Genomic DNA, 19,446 nt, shown 5'->3' on the forward strand with positions numbered 1-19,446 from the left:
CTCAGATGACCTACACGCAGAGGCAGGGCCAGATCCAAAGCTGAACCCCGGAAGCTGTGCGAACAAAGAAGAGAAAGGGAAATTTCTCCCAGGAGCCTCAGGAGCAGCAGATTAAATCTCCACAATCAACTTGATGAACACTGCATCTGTGGAATACCTGAATAGACAACGAATCATCCCAAAATTGAGGCAGTGGACTTTGGCAGCAACTGGAGACTTGGGGTTTGCTTTCAGCATCTAATTTGCTTCCGGTTTTATGTTTATCTTACTTTAGTATTTAGAGTTTATTATCATTGATAGATTTGTTTACTGATTTGGTTGTCCTCTTCCTTTTTTTTTATAGTTTTCTTTCCTTTTTCACTTTTTGTGAGTGTGTATGTGTATGCTTCTTTGTGTGATTTTGTCTGTATAGCTTTGCTTTTACCATTTCTCCTAAGGTTCTGTCTGTCGGTTTTTTTAGTATAGCTTTTAGTGTTTGTTATCATTGGTGGATTTGTTTATTGGTTTGCTTCTTCCCTTCTTTCTTTCTTTCTTTTCTTTTTTTAAATTACTTTTTAATTTTTTAAAATATGTTTTTATCTTAATAACTTTATTTATTTTATTTTTTCTTTCTTTATTTTTTTTTCTCCCTTTTCTTCTGAGCCATGTGGCTGACGGGTTCTTGGTGCTCAGGGCGGGTGGCAGGCCTAAGCCTCTTACGTGGAAAAGCCGAGTTCAGGACATTGGTCCACCAGAAACCTCCCGGGCCGATGTAATGTCAAACAGGGAAAGCTCTCCCAGAGATCTCCATTGCAACGCTAAGACCCAGCTCCACTCAACGACCAGCAAGCTACAGTGCTGGACACCCCGTGTCAATCAACTAGCAAGAGAGGAACACAACCCCATCCATCAGCAGAGAGGTTGCCTAAAATCATAATAAGGTCACAGACACCCCAAAACACACCACCGGACGTAGTTCTGCCCACCAGAAGGACAAGATCCAGCCTCATCCACCAGAACACAGGCACCAGTCCCCTCCACCAGGAAACCTAAACAACCCACTGATCCAACCTTACCCACTGGGGGCAGACACCAAAAACAACAGGAACTACGAACCTGCAGCCTGTGAAAAGGAGACCCCAAATGCAGTTAAGTTAAGCAAAATGAGAAGACAGAGAAATACACAGCAGATGAAGGAGCAAAATGAAAACCCACCAGACAAAACAAATGAACCAGAAATAGGCAGTCTATCTGAAAAAGAATTCAGAGTAATGATAGTAAAGATGATCCACAATCCTGGAAATAGAATGAAGAAGATACAAGAAACGTTTAACAAGGATCTAGAAGAACTAAAAGACCAAACAAACAATGATGAACAACACAATAAATGAAATTAAAAATTCTCTAGAAGGTATCAATAACAGAATAACTGAGGCAGAAGAATGGATAAGTGACCTGGAAGATAAAATAGTGGAAATAACTACTGCAGAGCAGAATAAAGAAAAAAGAATGAAAAGCAATGAGGACAGTCTCAGAGACCTCTGGGACAACATTAAACGCACTAACATTCGAATAATAGGGGTCCCAGAAGAAGAAGAGAAAAAGAAAGGGACTGAGAAAATATCTCAAGAGATTACAGTTGAAAACTTCCCTAATATGGGGAAGGAAATAGTCAATCAACTCCAGGAAGCACAGAGAGTCCCATACAGGATAAATCCAGGGAGAAACACGGCAAGACACATATTAATCAATCCCCATTGGTTAACAGCTGACTTCTCAGCAGAAACTCTGCAAGCCAGAAGAGTGTAGCAGGACATATTTAAAGTGATGAAAGGGAAAAACATACAACCAAGATTACTCTACCCCTGGGCGTCCCTGGTGGCGCGGTGGTTGAGAGTCCGCCTGCTGATGCAGGGGATATGGGTTCGTGCCCCGGTCCAGGAAGATCCCACATGCCACGGAGCGGCTGGGCCCGTGAGCCATGGCCGCTGAGCCTGCGCGTCCGGAGCCTGTGCTCCGCAACGAGAGAGGCCCGCGTACCGCCAAAGAAAAAAAAAAAATCTACAAACAATAAATGCTGGAGAGGGTGTGGAGAAAAGGGAACCCTCTTGCACTGTTGATGGGAATGTAAATTGATACAGCCACTATGGAGAACAGTGTGGAGGTTCCTTAAAAAGCTAAATAGAACTACCATACGACCCAGCAATCCCACTACTGGGCATATATACCCTGAGAGAAACATAATTCAAAAAGAGTCATGTACCATTTTGTTCATTGCAGCTCTATTTACAATAGCCAGGACATGGAAGCAACCTAAGGGTCCATCGACAGATGAATGGATAAAGAAGATGTGGCATATATATACAATGCAATATTACTCAGCCATAAAAACAAACGAATTTGAGTTATTTGTAGTGAGGTGGATGGACCTAGAGACTGTCAAACAGAGTGAAGTTAGTCAGAAAGAGAAAAACAAATACCATATGCTAACACACATATATGGAATCTAAAAAAAAAAAAAAAAAAGGTTCTGTAGAACCTATGGGTAGGACAGGAATACAGACACAGACATAGAGAATGGACTTGAGGACACGGGGAGGGGGAAGGATAAGCTGGGACAAAGTGAGAGCGTGGCATGGACATATACACACTACCAAACATAAAATAGATAGCTAGTGGGAAGCAGCCGCATAGCACAGGGAGGTTAGCTCCGTGCTTTGTGACCGCCTAGAAGGGTGGGATAGGGAGGGTGGAAGGCGGGAGATGCAAGAGGGAGGAGATATGGGGCTATATGTATATGTATAGCTGATTCACTTTGTTATACAGCAGAACCTAACACACCATTGTAAAGGAATTACACTCCCATAAAGTCGTTAAAAAATAAAGTAAAATAAAATAAAGCTGAGGCATTGTCAAAAACCAAAAATATTCCTCAGATGGGCATAAAGCAAGACATTCAAAAGAAACATTAGGAATTAATATCCTCTTTTGTTGTGAGGTGGTGGTAGATGAGATGAAATCTGAAACCTGATATTCTTTGAATAATCTAATTTTGTTGCAAAGCAGAAAGTCTTATATTAGGTGTTAAAATTATGTCTTTCACCCATTGAAAGAAAAGTCACCAGGTTAACAGAGCATTGCAGCCATAGAGCTGGAAGTATGTTTAACATCCAATGAAAATGTCCATACCTGCTTCTTGATCCATTCTTCCAGCATCATCTACCACTGGTTCACTGGAATCTAAAAAGAAAAAGCATACATTTTTGACAAATCTGAACAAACCAAACACATTGCTAGACACTATTCTAAAACATTTACAAATTAATTCTAAACCTCACAAATGTGTAGGATAGACAGTATTATCATTATTTAATAAAATGTAAGCTGAATAACATTCCATAATTTTCTCTCCAGTCACAAAGATAGGAAGGAGCAGGGTTTGTACCCAGTCTGGCTCCACTAAATCATACTGCCTCGTTCATTTCCAAATATTCTTTCCAGTATCCTCTCCACAAAGATCAAAATCCCAACAGTGGTCTGAAAAACACATCCCCTTTTCCTCCATTTCTTCATGTAATATTAAACTATATTCATGAATGTATATAATATATGGGCAGCCAAAAAGGACTGAGTATTATAAAGAGATTTCTATGTTGGATCAGAGTGAATCATTAACCTTGGTTGAAAATGACCCTGGCCACTGCCTCAAACAGAAACATATATCACAAACCTGGATTTTCCTGTTCATATATCATGTCTCCCATATCCTGACTGTAGGCTGGATTAGGAAACAATTAGGAAATTACAAATATGTCTCAGAAAAGGATTACACTCGATAGTTAAAACAAGACAAGCACAATTTCTAGTAAAGAGAGAAATCAAATCAAATGATGCTCAAACTTACATTCATTCATGAAACAAACAGGTACTAACTGTGCTAAATGCCAAATACCAAGGTAAATAAGAAAGTCTCCATCATCAGTGTAATTGCACCACAAAATCGTGGAGCTATATTCTCATTTAGCTTATGCAAATTCAACTACATTCACAAAACAAAAAGTGAGGCAGAGACACAGAGAGCAGTGCAGGTGGACCCTCCTCCCAGGCACCCAGCAGGCACTTGCCTGAGTGCGCCTGAGCGAGGACACACATCCCCAGCCCGTAACTTGGACTCAACACCTGAGTACCCCCAGACCGCAATGTAATTCTAGTGTTTACAGGTGCCTATTGTTGAAATAATATAGGTCCTAAATGCCAGCCAACAATATCCTGTGGTCCTTAAGCACAGAAAGAGGGATCTATTCCAACACTGGAAGAAAAACCGGCCAACAGCACAGGCTTATGGGAAGAGGGTGTGTCCATCTCCAGTGTGGTCATACCTTCTGGGGACACGTGACATGTGACAATACACAATTTTGACCATTCACTCACTTGCTAATTTAAGACTACAAAGCATGCAATTATACAGTACCTTTTTTTTTCTTAATTTTTATTGCAGTAGAGTTGATTTATAGTTCAGGTTCTTCCGTAACATCTTATGAAAAAACCCAAACAAACTTTCTGGCCAACCCAATACAATGTTGTGTTAGTTTCTGCTGTACAGCAAAGTGAATCAGTTATATGTATACATGTATCCACTCTTTTTTTTAGATTCTTTCCCCATATAGGTCATTACAGAGTATTGAGTAGAGTTCCCTGTGCTATACAGTAGGTTCTTATTAGTTACTACTTTGTATAGAGTAGTGTATCGTTTGTTCTCTTATCCGTCCATTTTTTTCCTATTTTATTTATTTATTTATTTTTATTGACATATAGCTGGTTTACAATGTTGTGTTAATTTCTGCTGTACAGCAAAGTGATTCAGTTATACATATATACATTCTTTTTTGTATTCTTTTCCACTATGGTTTATCACAGGATATTGAATATAGTTCCCTGTGCTCTACAGTAAGACCTTGTTCTTTATCCATCCTATATATACTAGTTTGTATCCGCTAATCCCAAACTCCCACATTATCTTTTGACCTAATAATCCCACTACTGGGAATTTATCCTCAGGAAGTAGACTTTCAAAAGCACAAAAACTATATTCATATATATGTGTGTGTGTGTGTGTGTGTGTGTGTGTGTGTGTGTGTGTGTGTATGCACATACATACATACATATACACACACATATATAAACCTGTGATATAATATGTATTATATAATGATTATTAACTATGTATTGTGATATTTGATATAAAATATATTAAAATTAATAATGTTATCTTTCTCATGATGCTCTTTTATAGGAAAAGACTCATTCTAAGCAAAAAATAATAGTATTAAATTAAAATCTCACCTGTCTCTTCTACATGGTAGCTATCTTCAGTTACTGAAAAAAATAACATTAAATAAATATTGTTACTTTCATAAAATGGTATGTTTATATATTGTATATGTATATTCTGAATGAATGTTTATCACTGATTTTATTTTGAAAGCAAATAACTATTAAAATAAAACATGAAAATATCAATTAAATGTCTGCTAAACACTTTATCTTTCACTAGAACTACGCTTAGAAACGTCGCACACATTCTCTTATATGATCCACTTAACAACCCCACGAGGTTGACAAACACTATAACGTGGGATAAAGAGGGAGAAAAATTTAGACAGAGTAACACCGTGGTGACAAAACTATGTCCCCATCACATTCCACTGTGCTGTTCTATTTTCTAGACACTCCTGCCATTTTCTAGCGCAAAAGCATTGTCTCCACACGAGAACACAAAGGAAGAACCCAGAGCCTTTATACGTTTGGGGAGCTAAAAGGTAAATGGGTTGATACCTTCACCCACATACCGCTGATGGCAAAGTGCTGCCACTCATGTGACCCTTGTTATTTAACAGCCACATGGAGTGTAAATATTTTTAACTTCTGAAGACTTTTTTTTTTAATTTATTTTTTGGCTGCATTGGGTCTTTGTTGCTGCACGCGGGCTTCCCCTAGTTGCGGCGAGTGGGGGCTACTCTTCGCTGCGGTGAGCAGGCTACTCATTGCGGTGGCTTCTCTTGTTGCGGAGCACGGGCTCTAGGCATGCGGGTTTCAGTAGTTGTGGCTCGTGGGCTCAGTAGTTGTGCTCGCGGGCTCTAGAGGGCAGCCTCAGTAGTTGTGGCACACAGGCTTAGTTGCTTCACGGCACGTCAGATCCTCCCGGACCAGGGCTCGAACCCATGTCCCCTGCACTGGCAGGCGGATTCTTAACCACTGCACCACCAGGGAAGTCCTAATTTCTGAAGACTTTTAACAAGCAACTTTTATGTTCAAACTGAATCTATGTCCCAATTAAAACTTAGGTCAGAAAATAAGGTTTCTTCAATTTATGAACTTTTTAGAAGTGTTTCTTCCTACTCCCAGTCTATAACTCCTAGCCTCAAAAATATCAAATGCCTTATGTTTCAGATTCTTTGAGGGTCTTAACTGAAATTTTTGGTGTAAGCAGCATCTAGGACACCAAAATTCTGAGCAACTGTCAATCTTCCTGAGCTATCCTGGCCGAAGATGGGAAACAGCAAGAGATTCCAGGGAATTGTGGAAATCATTTCATCAGCATTCGTACTCAGAACTTAGAAAAGTTTTTCCCATAGAAATCATGATATGCATGATAACTAAAGGTCTAAAGTTCAAAAGCTAGTCTGTAAATGCCTATTTTCTTTTCTTTTCTTTTTTTTTTTTTTTTGTGGTACGTGGGCCTCTCACTGTTGTGGCCTCTCCTGCTGCGGAGCACAGGCTCCGGACGCGCAGGCTCAGCGGCCATGGCTCACGGGCCCAGCCGCTCCACGGCACGTGGGATCTTCCCAGACCGGGGCACGAACCCGTGTCCCCTGCATCGGCAGGCGGACTCTCAACCACTGCGCCACCAGGGAAGCCCTGTAAATGCCTATTTTCAATGCACAATCGAACTGGAATCAAACACAAGTTCAAAAGCATTTTGAACTTACATTTTCTCCCCCAAATTATGCACTATATACAATTCTGTAGGTTCGTGTGGAAACCAAACCATCTCTTTTAACGTTATTTCTATGGAAAAGTGCATTTCCTCAACAACAGGCATCAATATAAGCTTTTGGAAATACATTCATTCATAAATTAGGAGCTGTTTGCTTCTCAAGTAGTTCCCCAATATATTAGATATTGTGAGAAGTAGACATACTTAACATTTCCATAATGTTTATGCTTTAAAATAGTCCTTGCAACCATTTACCAACTGCATCTTCTGAGGCTACCTGACCTCTCAATTCTTACGTGGCCAGGACGAGTCCTGTGTGTTCTGCCTGATTCCCACTGGCTCTGAGCACAAGCCTTAACCCGTGCAGACACAGCAGAGCAGGAAGTGAGGGGAGGCCCAGGAGACAGGAAACAGCTGAACCATACCTGGGCTCAAGGCTGCCAGCAATTATGTATCCCCTGGAGAGCTTTTATAATCATCCATTTTGAGGGCCGCGTACCCCAAACACTCTGATTCACTTTGATCAGGGTGGGTCACCGGAATTCTTTTAAAAGCTCCCCGGGGAATACTAAAATGCAGCCAGGATCTGAAGTGGTGTGGTGGGATACCAGCCCATCTTAGTGGATCATGTTCATAAGAGGTTGTCTCTCTGAATCCACGACCCTATGGCTCCAGACCTTCCTACCTTGACTAGCGCTGCGGATCTGATCTACCGCCTGTTTCTTACCATTCTGTCCGGCTCTCTGAACTCAACTTAGGCTGAGCTAACCCTTGAACCCTACCAGGCACCTCCAGTCTAGACCCTCGGCGGCCGGTGGTGCTGTGTTGTTACATGGGTCCTACAGGCTCTGACGATTACTACACAGCAGGGTGCATCATGTAACAGTTCACTTTGTGTTGGTGCCATGAACCACTCCCCCTGGTTTCAGCATAGGCTTGTTTTCCTGTATCACTCTTTAGAAATACAACATCCCTCTTAAATAAACAAGGTTCCCTTAGTACTCATTTTAAGTATAAAATGATATCATTTATATATTTTAAATAAAATGACAAAAATCAGTCAGAGTACAAAACTTGTGGCTTAAAACCACTAAGGTTTTAAAGGACTACTTTAAGAAAAGAGTACAGAGAATAGATACCACAAGAACAAAGCATGCGGACTTAATTCAGCAGGGCTCCAAATAATCATGGTAGCCTCACATTAAAGCAGAGCAGAGCAATAAGTATACGAATAAAAATTTTTCTATATGTCAGTAGTGAATAGCAATAATTCTGACTTGCCTATTGCAAATAATACAAAGTAAACTACTCAACTGATATTTAAATAACCAGCATTTAATTTAAAATACTGATATACACAGATGTCAGCAAACTGTGGTCCATATGTAGTCTACATTGGGCCTATCTCCTGACTTTCTAATTAAAATTTTACTGGAACACAGCTACACTTATCCATTAGGCATTGTCCAGGGCTGCTTTTGCACTGTGGTAGCAGAGATGAGTAGCTGGGACAGAGGTTGCATGGTTCGCAAAGCCTAAGATATTGACCGGCCGGCCGTTTACAGAAAAAGTTTGCCAATGCCTAGGCTATGAACTGTATTCTACCCACTGCAGTTATAGAGTTTATTTTAGAACAAGAGCCTGTGATAGATTATCAAGGTCAATATTTCATCCGTTGTTTGAATTTCTTACAACAAATCGTACTCTAGGAAGGAGAGTACAATAAAAGTAAATGGGCTGAAGGATTTCACTTACATCCTATAAGAAATGTATATATCCTTAGAATTTCCCCTAACGTATTTTGAATTTAAAAATTGGGATATCTATTTATTTTAGGGAAAAGACTGATTTTAACTGAAGTTTTCAGCTTCAACTTAAAAAAAAACTTTAGATAAAAGCTAAATATTGGTTTTAAAGGTGTTTAAGAAAACTTCAATAATCGTAATTACAAATTACCTATTGTGTTTTATTCTGAAACCAAAAAATGGTGTTCTACCTTCATGCACTGCTCCAGTCCCCACAGGTTCATATCTGTCATCTGTATCACTTCCTGCAAAGATACCGTCTTCGGGCTGCAGTTCTCCTGCTGGTGCATCCTGTTCTTGGTGCAGGTCCTCTCCTTGAACAACGATAATGAACAAAGTGACACAGGCCTATAGCAAGGGCCCCAGGCAGCAGCCCACACAGACACAGACGCCCCAACTGAAAGGCTGCCACACACCCACTTCAGCTGCTCGGCATGCCCCGCCCCTTTTCTGGGCCACTGCACATGCTGAAACTCTGTCCTCTCTCTGGCCAAGGGCTAGTCCACCCGAGGGGGTAACAGGTCTTCTCACACTAGAACATAAACTCACCAAGGACAGGGACCTCACATATTTTGGTGACTATGTATGCCCAGCCCCTGGGGCCATGACTAGCCATAGGAAGTTCTCAATACATATTTAATAAGTGAATAAATGAATTCAGAATTCTTACTATATTTGCCTCTTCAGTTATCACTAGGTCAGAGGAAAGGTCACCTTGCGACCTTCCACTGAGAACTGACGTAAAATTCCATGTAACAATCTTAAGTAACTCTCTGCAAATATTCTTACAAAGAACATCAGGCCACCAGCTAAACCGTATGCCCGGTCATCCGCATTGGTTCAGCTGCATTACAGTTTGCTTCTAAAGGTTCCTACGTTTAGCCTTTAAGTTATGCTAAGATGCTCATTTTCTCTTCTGAGACGTTCACGATACACTGAATCATTCTGCTTCTCTTGTGTAGACACTGGACATGCTGCGTAACTCCACTGCCACATGGGTTAGCTCGTCATCGTGGTGCAAGACATTCTCCCAGTAGGAACTTGCCATGGCCTCGAGCAGAGGATGCTCTGGGTGCAGCCCTTAGACGAGAGAACTCAAGGGAACTAGACTCAGGTGTGCAGGGCAGTATTGCTCTAGGAGTGTGCGATCTGGAATATCTGACTCCAGATCTAGGTCTGTCCCTAGACCAGCTGTGTGACCCTGGGAGAGTTACTTAATGACTCTGTGCCTAAGATTTCTCTTCCATAAAAAAGAAATTTAAGAGTACCTACTCACAGCATTGTTGTGAGGACTGAAGCACGTAGAAAAAAGCCTGGCCCATAGTAAGTATTTAGGTTTTATTGTTGCTGTGCTGCTTCTGCTGTCGTTAATATTTGTACCATCATCATCCCAGTAATAACAATACTACTACTTCTACTGCTACGGAGCTACCCCCCACCACACTGCAGGACAGAGCCCTTGGTCACTTTACTTCTGGTGTGGCCCAGTGATGTTCTCAGGTGTTGCTGGACTACTAGGCCCTTTTCCGTCGATACTTTTTGTCTTCTGTCTCCTCATCACAGCCTGCTATCTTGTTTCTCCTCATTTGAGATTTTCTGCTTCTCAGCAAACCAATCACCAATTCTTCTGTCACTAACCGTACAACTCTTTTTCTTCTTTTCTTCTTGCCATGTTCCTTTTCCCTTACTCTCATTTACTCAGTCTAATTTTACAGTTTTTATGTGAGTGGGACTGAGCTCTTTCAGCCATCTACTCCATGGAAGCCCCTGCTCTCATAGGGAGACCAACTGAGCACCGTACACTGTCTGTGAGTCTCCACGGCCCAGGGACAGCCTGCCGTGAGGAAAACAGTCTCCTGAGAGTTTGCTAGACCTCACCGGAGGCACTGCCATGCCTTCCTGCTGCTGCTGCACCAACCCTATGAGGTAGCAATTATCCCACTTTGAAGGATGAGGGGCTCGAGGAACTTGACTAAAGCCACACAGCTTATAAATGCAACCGCAGGACCCAAAACTGACAGTGAGATACAGAATAACAGGGACAGAGAGTCTACTCTAGAGACGGTGTCAGGGAGGCCAAGTTTGGTCTGATAAGATGTGAAGACTGGAACACACACACGCACACACTAACAGAAGGGAGAGCAAGTTAAGGGCCCCACGGTAGGGACAGGAAATGACCAAGAAAAAAGGGAAGGCCAGTTGAGCTAGAGAAAAGTGACCACAGAGAGAGAGACCAGGCCCAGATAAGGCACAGTGGGCTCGGCCACATCAAACGGGGGGTGCAGAGGAGCAAAGATGGAAACAGGGGCCCAAGTGGATGGGAAGAGGGGATGGTGGTAGCTGACACATGGCAGAAGTCAAAATACGTTTTGGAGGCAAAGCTGAAGGGATTGGCTGATGGATTACATATGAGGGGAGAAGAGGAGAGAGAAATCAAGGAAAACTCCCAGGATGCTAGCTTAAGCAACTAAGTGGATAGGGAGACCATTAATTAAAGACTAGAATAAGAGTAAAACATTGCTGCAGGTGAGCAGGTGAGCTGTGAGCTGGAGAGGAATCAAGAATTCAGTTTTAGGAACATTTTAAGTCTGAGATACCCATAAAACATGGGTTAGACAATCCCATGTTTGAATATGCAGTTAGACAATCCAGGAGCTTAGATGAACGATGAGGGCTGTAGATATATATTCAAAAGCAATATTTAATATTTAAATAATATTTAAAGTCATGGCCTGTGATCTTCTAAGGAGAAAGTCTTGATAAAGAAGAGGTCCAAGGAACACAATCCAGTGCTAGCCTGGCTTCCTCTCTCTTCTGTCTGGCACCCTGCACCCACCCACATAAATGTCTACCACATCCTTCACTTCCTTCTTCCCCTACCTTTGGAACCTTTGGTGAAATTTAGTTTGACCAACCATCTCGACTCACTTGGGTCACCGGTACCACCTCCCATCTGATCTCCCTGCTGACATCTCCTTCACCTTATTTTTCACACTGACAGAATACACAACACTCCTTCACACCCTCCAATGGTTCCAACTCCTCTTAGAATCAAGTAAAAATACCCTTCCCTTCATCTCTCCACCTCCGTTCAGACCCTTCTGACCTCTGGACTTTCACACATGCCATGCCCTTTGCTTAAGCATTACTCTTTACTCATAGCATTCGCCTGGCAAAGCACTACACCATTCTCCAGCTCCTAAATCAGTATGTCATTTTCTCCAGGAAGCCTCTGCTAACCCCACAGAGCATCACGTGTTTCACCATCACAGCACTTACCTCAACATACTGAAATCAATCATGTATTGAGATTGCATAATCCTTGTGTTAGGTTAAAATAAAAAATTAAAAAAAGATATAGGAAGGGAAAGCCTGCGTTTGCTTATACAGGCAGATATGCTCAGGTGAAGTAGCTTTTCTAGCTGAGAAGAAACTGGTAATAAAAGGACACAGGCTCCTAGACTCCTAACAGCCCAGGGCAAAAACCTACAACGCAGCCAAAGCTGGTCTCCCCGAAGGAGCACAGATGGAGCTGGATGGGATGCTTTACATTTAACCCCCAAATACCTAAGACTGAGTAAGATACTTTAGCTGGCCTGCAAAAGCTCAAGTTAAATGATAGGGAATTCTGTTTGTTTTTAAGAAACATTACTTTTTTTCCTCTAGGACTACCTTCAACTCACACCAAACCACTGGAAGTATCAGGATACCATGTGTTCTGCCCTCTTCAAAATCCTTCTGTTACATTTTGGGGTTAGATTCTGTGCTTTTATCAACAGATGCTTCAAGAAACAGTCTTATAAAATCTTAAAAACACTGGTTTCTATAGTATCATTTAATATTCTCTGTACAGAACTTAACATAAGAAACTTTTTAGATTCTTTAAGTAAATAGCATGTTTACTTCTTCTCTAGTAATGTGACCTACATAACTTAAAGTTTCCCCTTTTTTGCTTTGGCGGCCACCCAAGCATTCAGTATAATTTGAGAGCTGAAGACAGCTCCAGGAGGGCCCATTACAGCTCGCTTGGTTCTGTTCTATTCCCCTCCTCCCGGCTGCTGAGGTATTTGTTCTTGATGTATCACTGGTCTCTGTTTGCTTATTCTCTTAACAGTAAAATGGGGTAAAATAAAATGAGTGTAATGTTATTTTAGAAATACTTGTCCTCCAGTAGCTTTTTAAAAAGCCCACTTAACTATTATTTAAATTTCAAAATAATGTCCAAGTCATTTAAGGTAATTAACCATTATTTTAGTAATGCATGAAACATAGATTTTAATTCATACCATGTTCTGCATACACCGTTTCATCAAGAAGTGACTGAACTTGTTCTTGTACTTCATCCTCAATATTCTGAGGCCCTAAAATAATTAAAACATAACTAAGTAGAAAAAATCTAGACATTAACATAGAACATGAAATATGGCCTCCACATATACACATTAAAATGAATATATTGGACTAATCAACTGTGTACCCTTTTCCTATCAGCTTAGCCCGTTTTTTATGTTGGCAAATATGGTAGATATTTAAAGTTGGGTTTATTTTGACAGCAGATATAAATGCTAAACAGCTTCATAAGATTTTAAACCATAGGAAACTAACTCGGGTTCAGATTTCTCTTTAAAAAAAAAAAACTCTCTCAGAGCAAAATTATTTCAGTTTCTAGTTAACAAAATTCACAATAACGATAGAAAAAGCAAATGCGAAGGGCAAAGCTTTCAGAAAAGGAAGTACTTGGAAATAAAGATAAAGTGTGGAGGAAGAGGTCAATAAAATTAAAGTACATGGTCAACCACTGTCTTTCCCAATAGTCAGGAGAAAGGGCTCCCTGGCTGGTATGACGGCTGGAATGGCTGGTTGCCTGCTCCCAGAAGGTGTCAGGAAGCGTGAGTAGAAGACCTTACAAGACAATCCTCTCAGCTTTGGAGAACCTCATCTGACAGTCACATCTGTCATAATGTAAATTACAGACGTGAACAACGTTAGTAATGACAGTGTGACTGCACTGTGGTGCTTATCGGATTATCAGGCTTATTGCAATATCATACAACAAACAAGAAGCTGTAATTACATTGACACTATTCTAAATTTTCTGTCTAACAGACATCATCTATGTTCACTATATAGAAGTAGCACCAGACTTAGTATCAGGAATGCCATCAAATGAGATAATGCCAACGACATCAGTTATGCTGACAAACTAATCTTCGGTGACAAAAACAGAGTAAGTTAATCTGAACTTCAGATTGAAAAAAGTGTAAGACTCTACTATGCTAATTATACTACAAAACCATTTCTAAAGCACAGAGTGCCTTCTATTTTTATAGATGTTTATATTTCACAAACTACTTTTATACATATTCTCACAGAATTATAGGAGACCTTCCCAATCTCTGTTCTTCCCTCACACAATGCCCACGACAGCTTCCTAGCAGAGTTCCCAGTTTTACAACTGCTGACAGCACCAGCCACAGAAAATATAATGTGAGTAAAGAGAAGTAGAGACTGGCACTCTGTTCCTCTGCTTAAACCCTTTAATGGCTTCCTTTGCCTGAACAGATGAAAATCTAAGTTCCTTGAAGCCCCAGAAGGAAACGCAAGACCTCCACAATCTAGCCTTCACATGCCTCTCTAAAATCATCTGCTACAAGCACTGGCTTAGAACTTGGTGACTGCGCCATGCTGTGTAATCTTTCCACGAGTCTCTAATGCCCTCCTTTCCCCTGGGGAAGTTGAGTAAAGGCAAAAAAAACACAAACAAACCACCCAGGCTGCAGTGAGTTAAAGACTAAGTGTAAATAAGGCAAAAAAGGAACTGCAAATTCTTCTTTCAAACGTGTAGCTAGTACAACAAGGAGAGAGACTGAAAGGCAAATGGAGAGAACTGTGGGGATCAAAGGGGTGGTTATTTCATTGTGTTTTAATGAAAGATATGTACCTCTGTTTATAGAATAGGTGGGTAGTCAGAGAAGACAGAAGGTAAAGACCTAGGTAAGAGGAAGGTTGAGAAGGCAACATTTAAACTAAATCAAATATCACCAAGAAGTTGAAAAGGATATGAGGTGATAACAAACTGAAGGACTTAGGAGGACAAGTTATCAGTAATATGCAAAGAGTAATATGAACAAAGAATAAAAAAAGGAGGAGAGAAAGCAAATAGTACATTTTGGAGTAACAGCTTTGAAAACCAAGATTTTTTAAAATTATAGATTAAACTAGTACAAAGTAAAACTGAGGTGCTAAATCCAAATATACATTCAAATTAACAAACTGAAGGACTTAGGAGGACAAGTTATCAGTAATATGCAAAGAGTAATATGAACAAATAATAAAACAAGGAGGAGAGAAAGCAAATAGTACATTTCGGAGTAAGTACCAGCTTTGAAAACCAAGATTTTTTAAAATTATAGATTAATCTAGTACAAAGTAAAACTGAGGTGCTAAATCCAAATATACATTCAAATTATAAAACTTAAAAAAAAAAAAAAGAAAAAAAATCACTCTTGCTCTGAAGCCATGGTATAATTACAGCAATTCTACAGGAATGGGAGAGAGGAAATCCTCTGGGGATTACTTGAGCAATAACAAAAAATAAGAGCAACATATTGATTTTTATTAAAAGAAAGGAAGGTAAATCAAACAGTATTCACCAGTACCTAGTGATAAAGTCAGCCCAAGTATCGATACCATCTGGACTCAAATAAAGTTGCCAGTAAATATGCAGTGTCATACCTAACACTTCCAATAGGTGGCAAAATGAAACCAAATTTTTGAGAACTACTGGGTAAATGAAAAATGTACAGAAATTAAATAGTACTTTGCAACAAAAATCAAAGCACGAATAGGAAATGATAGTAATGGAACCAAATTTAATTTACCAATTTATTAAGAGACTTCAGGAGTTTTCATCCTATGGGTCACAGGCCCTTGAGTGACTGAGGAAATACTTGAAATGAGCTATGAATTCATGCAAATGTAAAAGAGGCTTCACAGAGGATCACACGGAGGCCTGAGAAGTCTTTTGTTGTAGACAGGAGACTCATATTAAAAAGACTGGAAACACAGCAGACCTCCTCTGTTAAATAATGTGACGAAACTAGCGTAACGGTACGTGTGTAATTTTACTTTCAATGTAATATGACACAGTAGTCCTGGACTTGGAATCAAGAAATATAGCATTTAGTTCACAATGTTTCTAACTATGCTCAGACAAGGAGAAATCTCCTCTGTGCCTTGGATTCTTGATCTCAAAAATTGAAACGATCCTGTATAAACTTTTTCTAGAAAAGAATAGAGTTCACTATAAAATTTCAGAAGAAGAGAAAGCATTTCACTATTCTGCAAACATTGTGAAACAAAATGATGGGTAAAACATGACTGTGGACACTGCTACCTGGGATACCTGGCAGCTGAGGTGCAACCAGTCAGAATTAGAGGAGAGCTTACCTGGCCCCTCCAGAACCTGATCCTCCAGCCAAGGGTACGGCTCGGCCTCTTCTGGTGGGACTGTTGGCTTTGGAGCAGATCTTTCTTTAAAGCCTGCATTTTTATTCACAAAGTTAACTTAAGGTTTTCTTTCTTTTTTAAAAAGATTTTGACATGTAAAACCAAGTAAAATAATGTTTCCAAACACTTCATCAATACTGCCAGTAATTCAAAGTTTCCAAGACTTTATATTACAGGAAAATGTTGATATGCTTAAAAACTGAAGTAGGGCAATAGTTTGTTCTCTAACTTCACCTGGGCCTTTAACACCTCTTTGCCTAAATGAACTTTTCATTTAAAAAATAATAATAAATCATTGTGTGAATATTCACAAATCTCTAAAATATAGTCACAAAAACAATAGGCAAAATAAAATAAAAAGTCATATCTGAACTTGCCAAAAGAAATTCAGTATGAGTTCAATCTCCTCTCGTGTTCGTAAGTGACTAATTAGCTTCTAACTCTTGGACTCCGAATTCAGCAATAAGACAATTAAGATATTCTGGAACCTTCTACTGTTAATTGCATGCATTCCATATTTTGATTTATATATAATTATTCTTCTTGAAAACTATAGTTAAATATGAGAGGAAATAATACATAAGTCACTATGTACAATCTTCTAAAGGTAACATTTATGAGCAATATTATTCCATAGAAAAATACGGGAAAAAAAGTTATGTTTTTCCTTTTTTGTCTTAAGGAAAATAAGACATCAGGGTAAATTAACATGAAAGATGATTTTTAAAGTCAATGCTGGTCTAAAATCTATTATACTGCTAGTTCTTTGATATTTTATATGTAGCACATTAAAATACATCCCCAATTAAATACAGCTATTTAGAAAACTAAATTAGACTGTCATGAGCCTGACAATTCCATTCACCAAACCCTAGGCTCTTCGCTACCCCACCGAGAATCTTGTACCAAGAGTAGCTACTAAAGAGCACGTGTTCTGCATGTCAATAGCTGGAATGAAAAGGTCAGGACAGAACTGAGAGGTCTTTTCTAATCTTAAGCAGCTTTATAAAACTCACTGGAGATATGCTATTGCAGTCTGGAAAATCCTCATTTCAGTGTCACTTACTCTTCTGTTTTGGTTCTTTATATTTTCCCTTATCGTTCCCTTTTCTGTATCTCTTCATTTTTCTCCCACTGACAAAAACACCCTCCCACCATCCTCTCCCAAATCCTAAAAAGACACTGAAACAGATTCACAGGATCCCACCTCATCATTTATATTTCCCCTAGTTACTTATTTATGATATGACTTACCCAAAAAAACTAACGTTAGAAAACAAACACCAATACATACAGTCGTGTTCTACTCCTAACTATAGATTCCTAAGAAAGCATACACAAATAGGCACAGATCCTAATTGTAGTTCACTTTCAGGGCATGGGGGGTAAGGGATGAAGGCTTATTAAAACATCTCATTTCAAATTCCAAATTCAGGGCTGAAAATTCCCATGTCTTTTTCCACTTAAATAAGCCATGCTTACGTCTCTTAACTATTACTGGAACAGGTATGGACTTACGGCCAACTTCTGCTGAATGAACAGGCTAAACTTTGAGTCTTCAGAATCAAGTCATTTATCTTTGCACTCTCAGCATCTCAGAAAACACCTGGTACATAGCAGGTGCTCAATAAACTGCTGCAAAAGGGCTGAGCACATCCCGTGTGTGACTGCTCTGCTCTTTAAAGGGCTACAGACTCACTGCAGGGCCAAGGCTATAGCTGCACCAGCGAGTCTTAGGGCTGTAGAGGAGGCAAGGCGGGCTCACATCAATTTCCCTGCTACTGTTTACCAACGAGATGCCTATTTGTGCTCTAGCAGCATCCACCATTTCAGTACCACAAGCCTAATTTGCCCGGAAGGTCTGGTTTGTCTTTTGTCCTGGTATAATGACTTCACACTCAAAAGCATCTCAGTTTGGATGAAAAATTACAGGGTCACTCTTCACTAATCCCATCTGTAGCAGGCTTTCAAAACTGTGCTCCATGGGTTCAGTAAGCAGTTAAATATTCCCCCATCAAACAATAAAGATTTAAGCTGCCTGAAAATCCCGTTCTTACTGGATTCTGAGAAAAGTTTCATTTGAAAAAAAATTTTGATCCTAAAAGTGCCTGAAAACAACTAGTACATCAATATTCAGACCCACAATGCCCCTAATAAACAGCTTTCTCTAAATCAGCTGGGAGCTATTCGTCTCTAAAATTGACATTGTAAAACGTGAAAAACAACAGGAGAAAGCAAAAGCGCATAACAAGAGAAAATATTGAGTAGCTTTCTTTTCTGTCCAAAGCAGCAGCTGAATTGTAAATGTATTAACACCTGGTCACAGCTATTTTCCAGAGGTGAAATCCGTGCAAAAATATTTTGTAAACTTCAAAGAAGCTGAAGATCGCATTAACACATCTCTTTCCCCAGACCCTTATAAACTTCCTAATATTTAACAAAAACACATTTTAGAATAATTCTTATTGTTTTGATAACCCATGTGGAAGCTTTTACTGTGATGTTTCCAAAATGTTTTCTGTTACCCAAGTCCATTTTAATCCATGAATCCATGAAGTATACCCCAGAAAATAGTGGTAAATCCATGTCTCATACAAGATTTTAGGCAAAAAGTAAACAAAAGTTAAACAAGAAAAATAAATAAAATAAGGCAAAGGAAAGGTTTTCAAATTGGATTTATTATGAGGTACACATGGCAAGGACACAGCTCTGAAATGAATCTTCAAAATCAGGTTATGAAATGAACGTATCGGTTCTGATGCTGATGTGACTGCAAACAACAAAACACCGACTCACACTGGCTTGAGCAGGAAGGAAGTTTATTAGTTAACAGCAGGTGGGCTGGCTCTCAGCCCTGGCTTCATCTTCAGGGTGGCATTCCCGGCTCTCCCAGCTGCAAGCTCCTCTTTCAGACAAGATGATGTCCAGAAGCAAAGGACCACCTCTTGTTCTGCTTCTCTTAGGCTTGAGGAAATCCTTCCTGGAACTTCTCACCATTCTTCCCGTTCAGTTTTAACAGTCAGAACCAGAACCCACTTCCATTCCTAAACTGGCAAGAGCAGCAGGATGACCACAACTGTTTGACAGTAATTATCTAGGGTTGAACGAACGTTGCACATCAACCACGACAGCTCCTGCATGATTTGGAAAACCAAC

The 19,446-nt window shown here is 39.9% G+C and overlaps 1 protein-coding gene across 9 annotated transcripts in view; it reads right to left on the bottom strand.

Moving 5' to 3' along the window:
* The window catches only part of ASPH (aspartate beta-hydroxylase), a 267,950-nt gene that overhangs the window by 187,431 nt on the left and 61,073 nt on the right, over positions 1–19,446 (bottom strand). For 7 of the 9 annotated variants that reach the window (XR_004346438.1, XR_004346436.1, XR_004346437.1 and 4 more), the window contains exons 4-9: positions 16,231–16,323; positions 13,068–13,142; positions 8,973–9,095; positions 5,323–5,355; positions 3,710–3,766; positions 3,169–3,219 (exon numbers count right to left, since the gene is read on the bottom strand). Coding sequence is in view for 4 of the 9 variants with exons in the window: in XM_032609812.1 (XP_032465703.1) it covers positions 3,169–3,219; positions 3,710–3,766; positions 5,323–5,355; positions 8,973–9,095; positions 13,068–13,142; positions 16,231–16,323 (432 nt within the window). In the remaining 5 variants the exon portion in view is untranslated. The remainder of the gene's footprint in view (positions 1–3,168; positions 3,220–3,709; positions 3,767–5,322; positions 5,356–8,972; positions 9,096–13,067; positions 13,143–16,230; positions 16,324–19,446) is intronic. The other 2 variants (XM_032609810.1, XM_032609811.1) reach the window with 2 other exon arrangements.

Source organism: Phocoena sinus, chromosome 17 (assembly GCF_008692025.1).
Source record: "Phocoena sinus isolate mPhoSin1 chromosome 17, mPhoSin1.pri, whole genome shotgun sequence".
NCBI lineage: Eukaryota > Metazoa > Chordata > Mammalia > Artiodactyla > Phocoenidae > Phocoena > Phocoena sinus.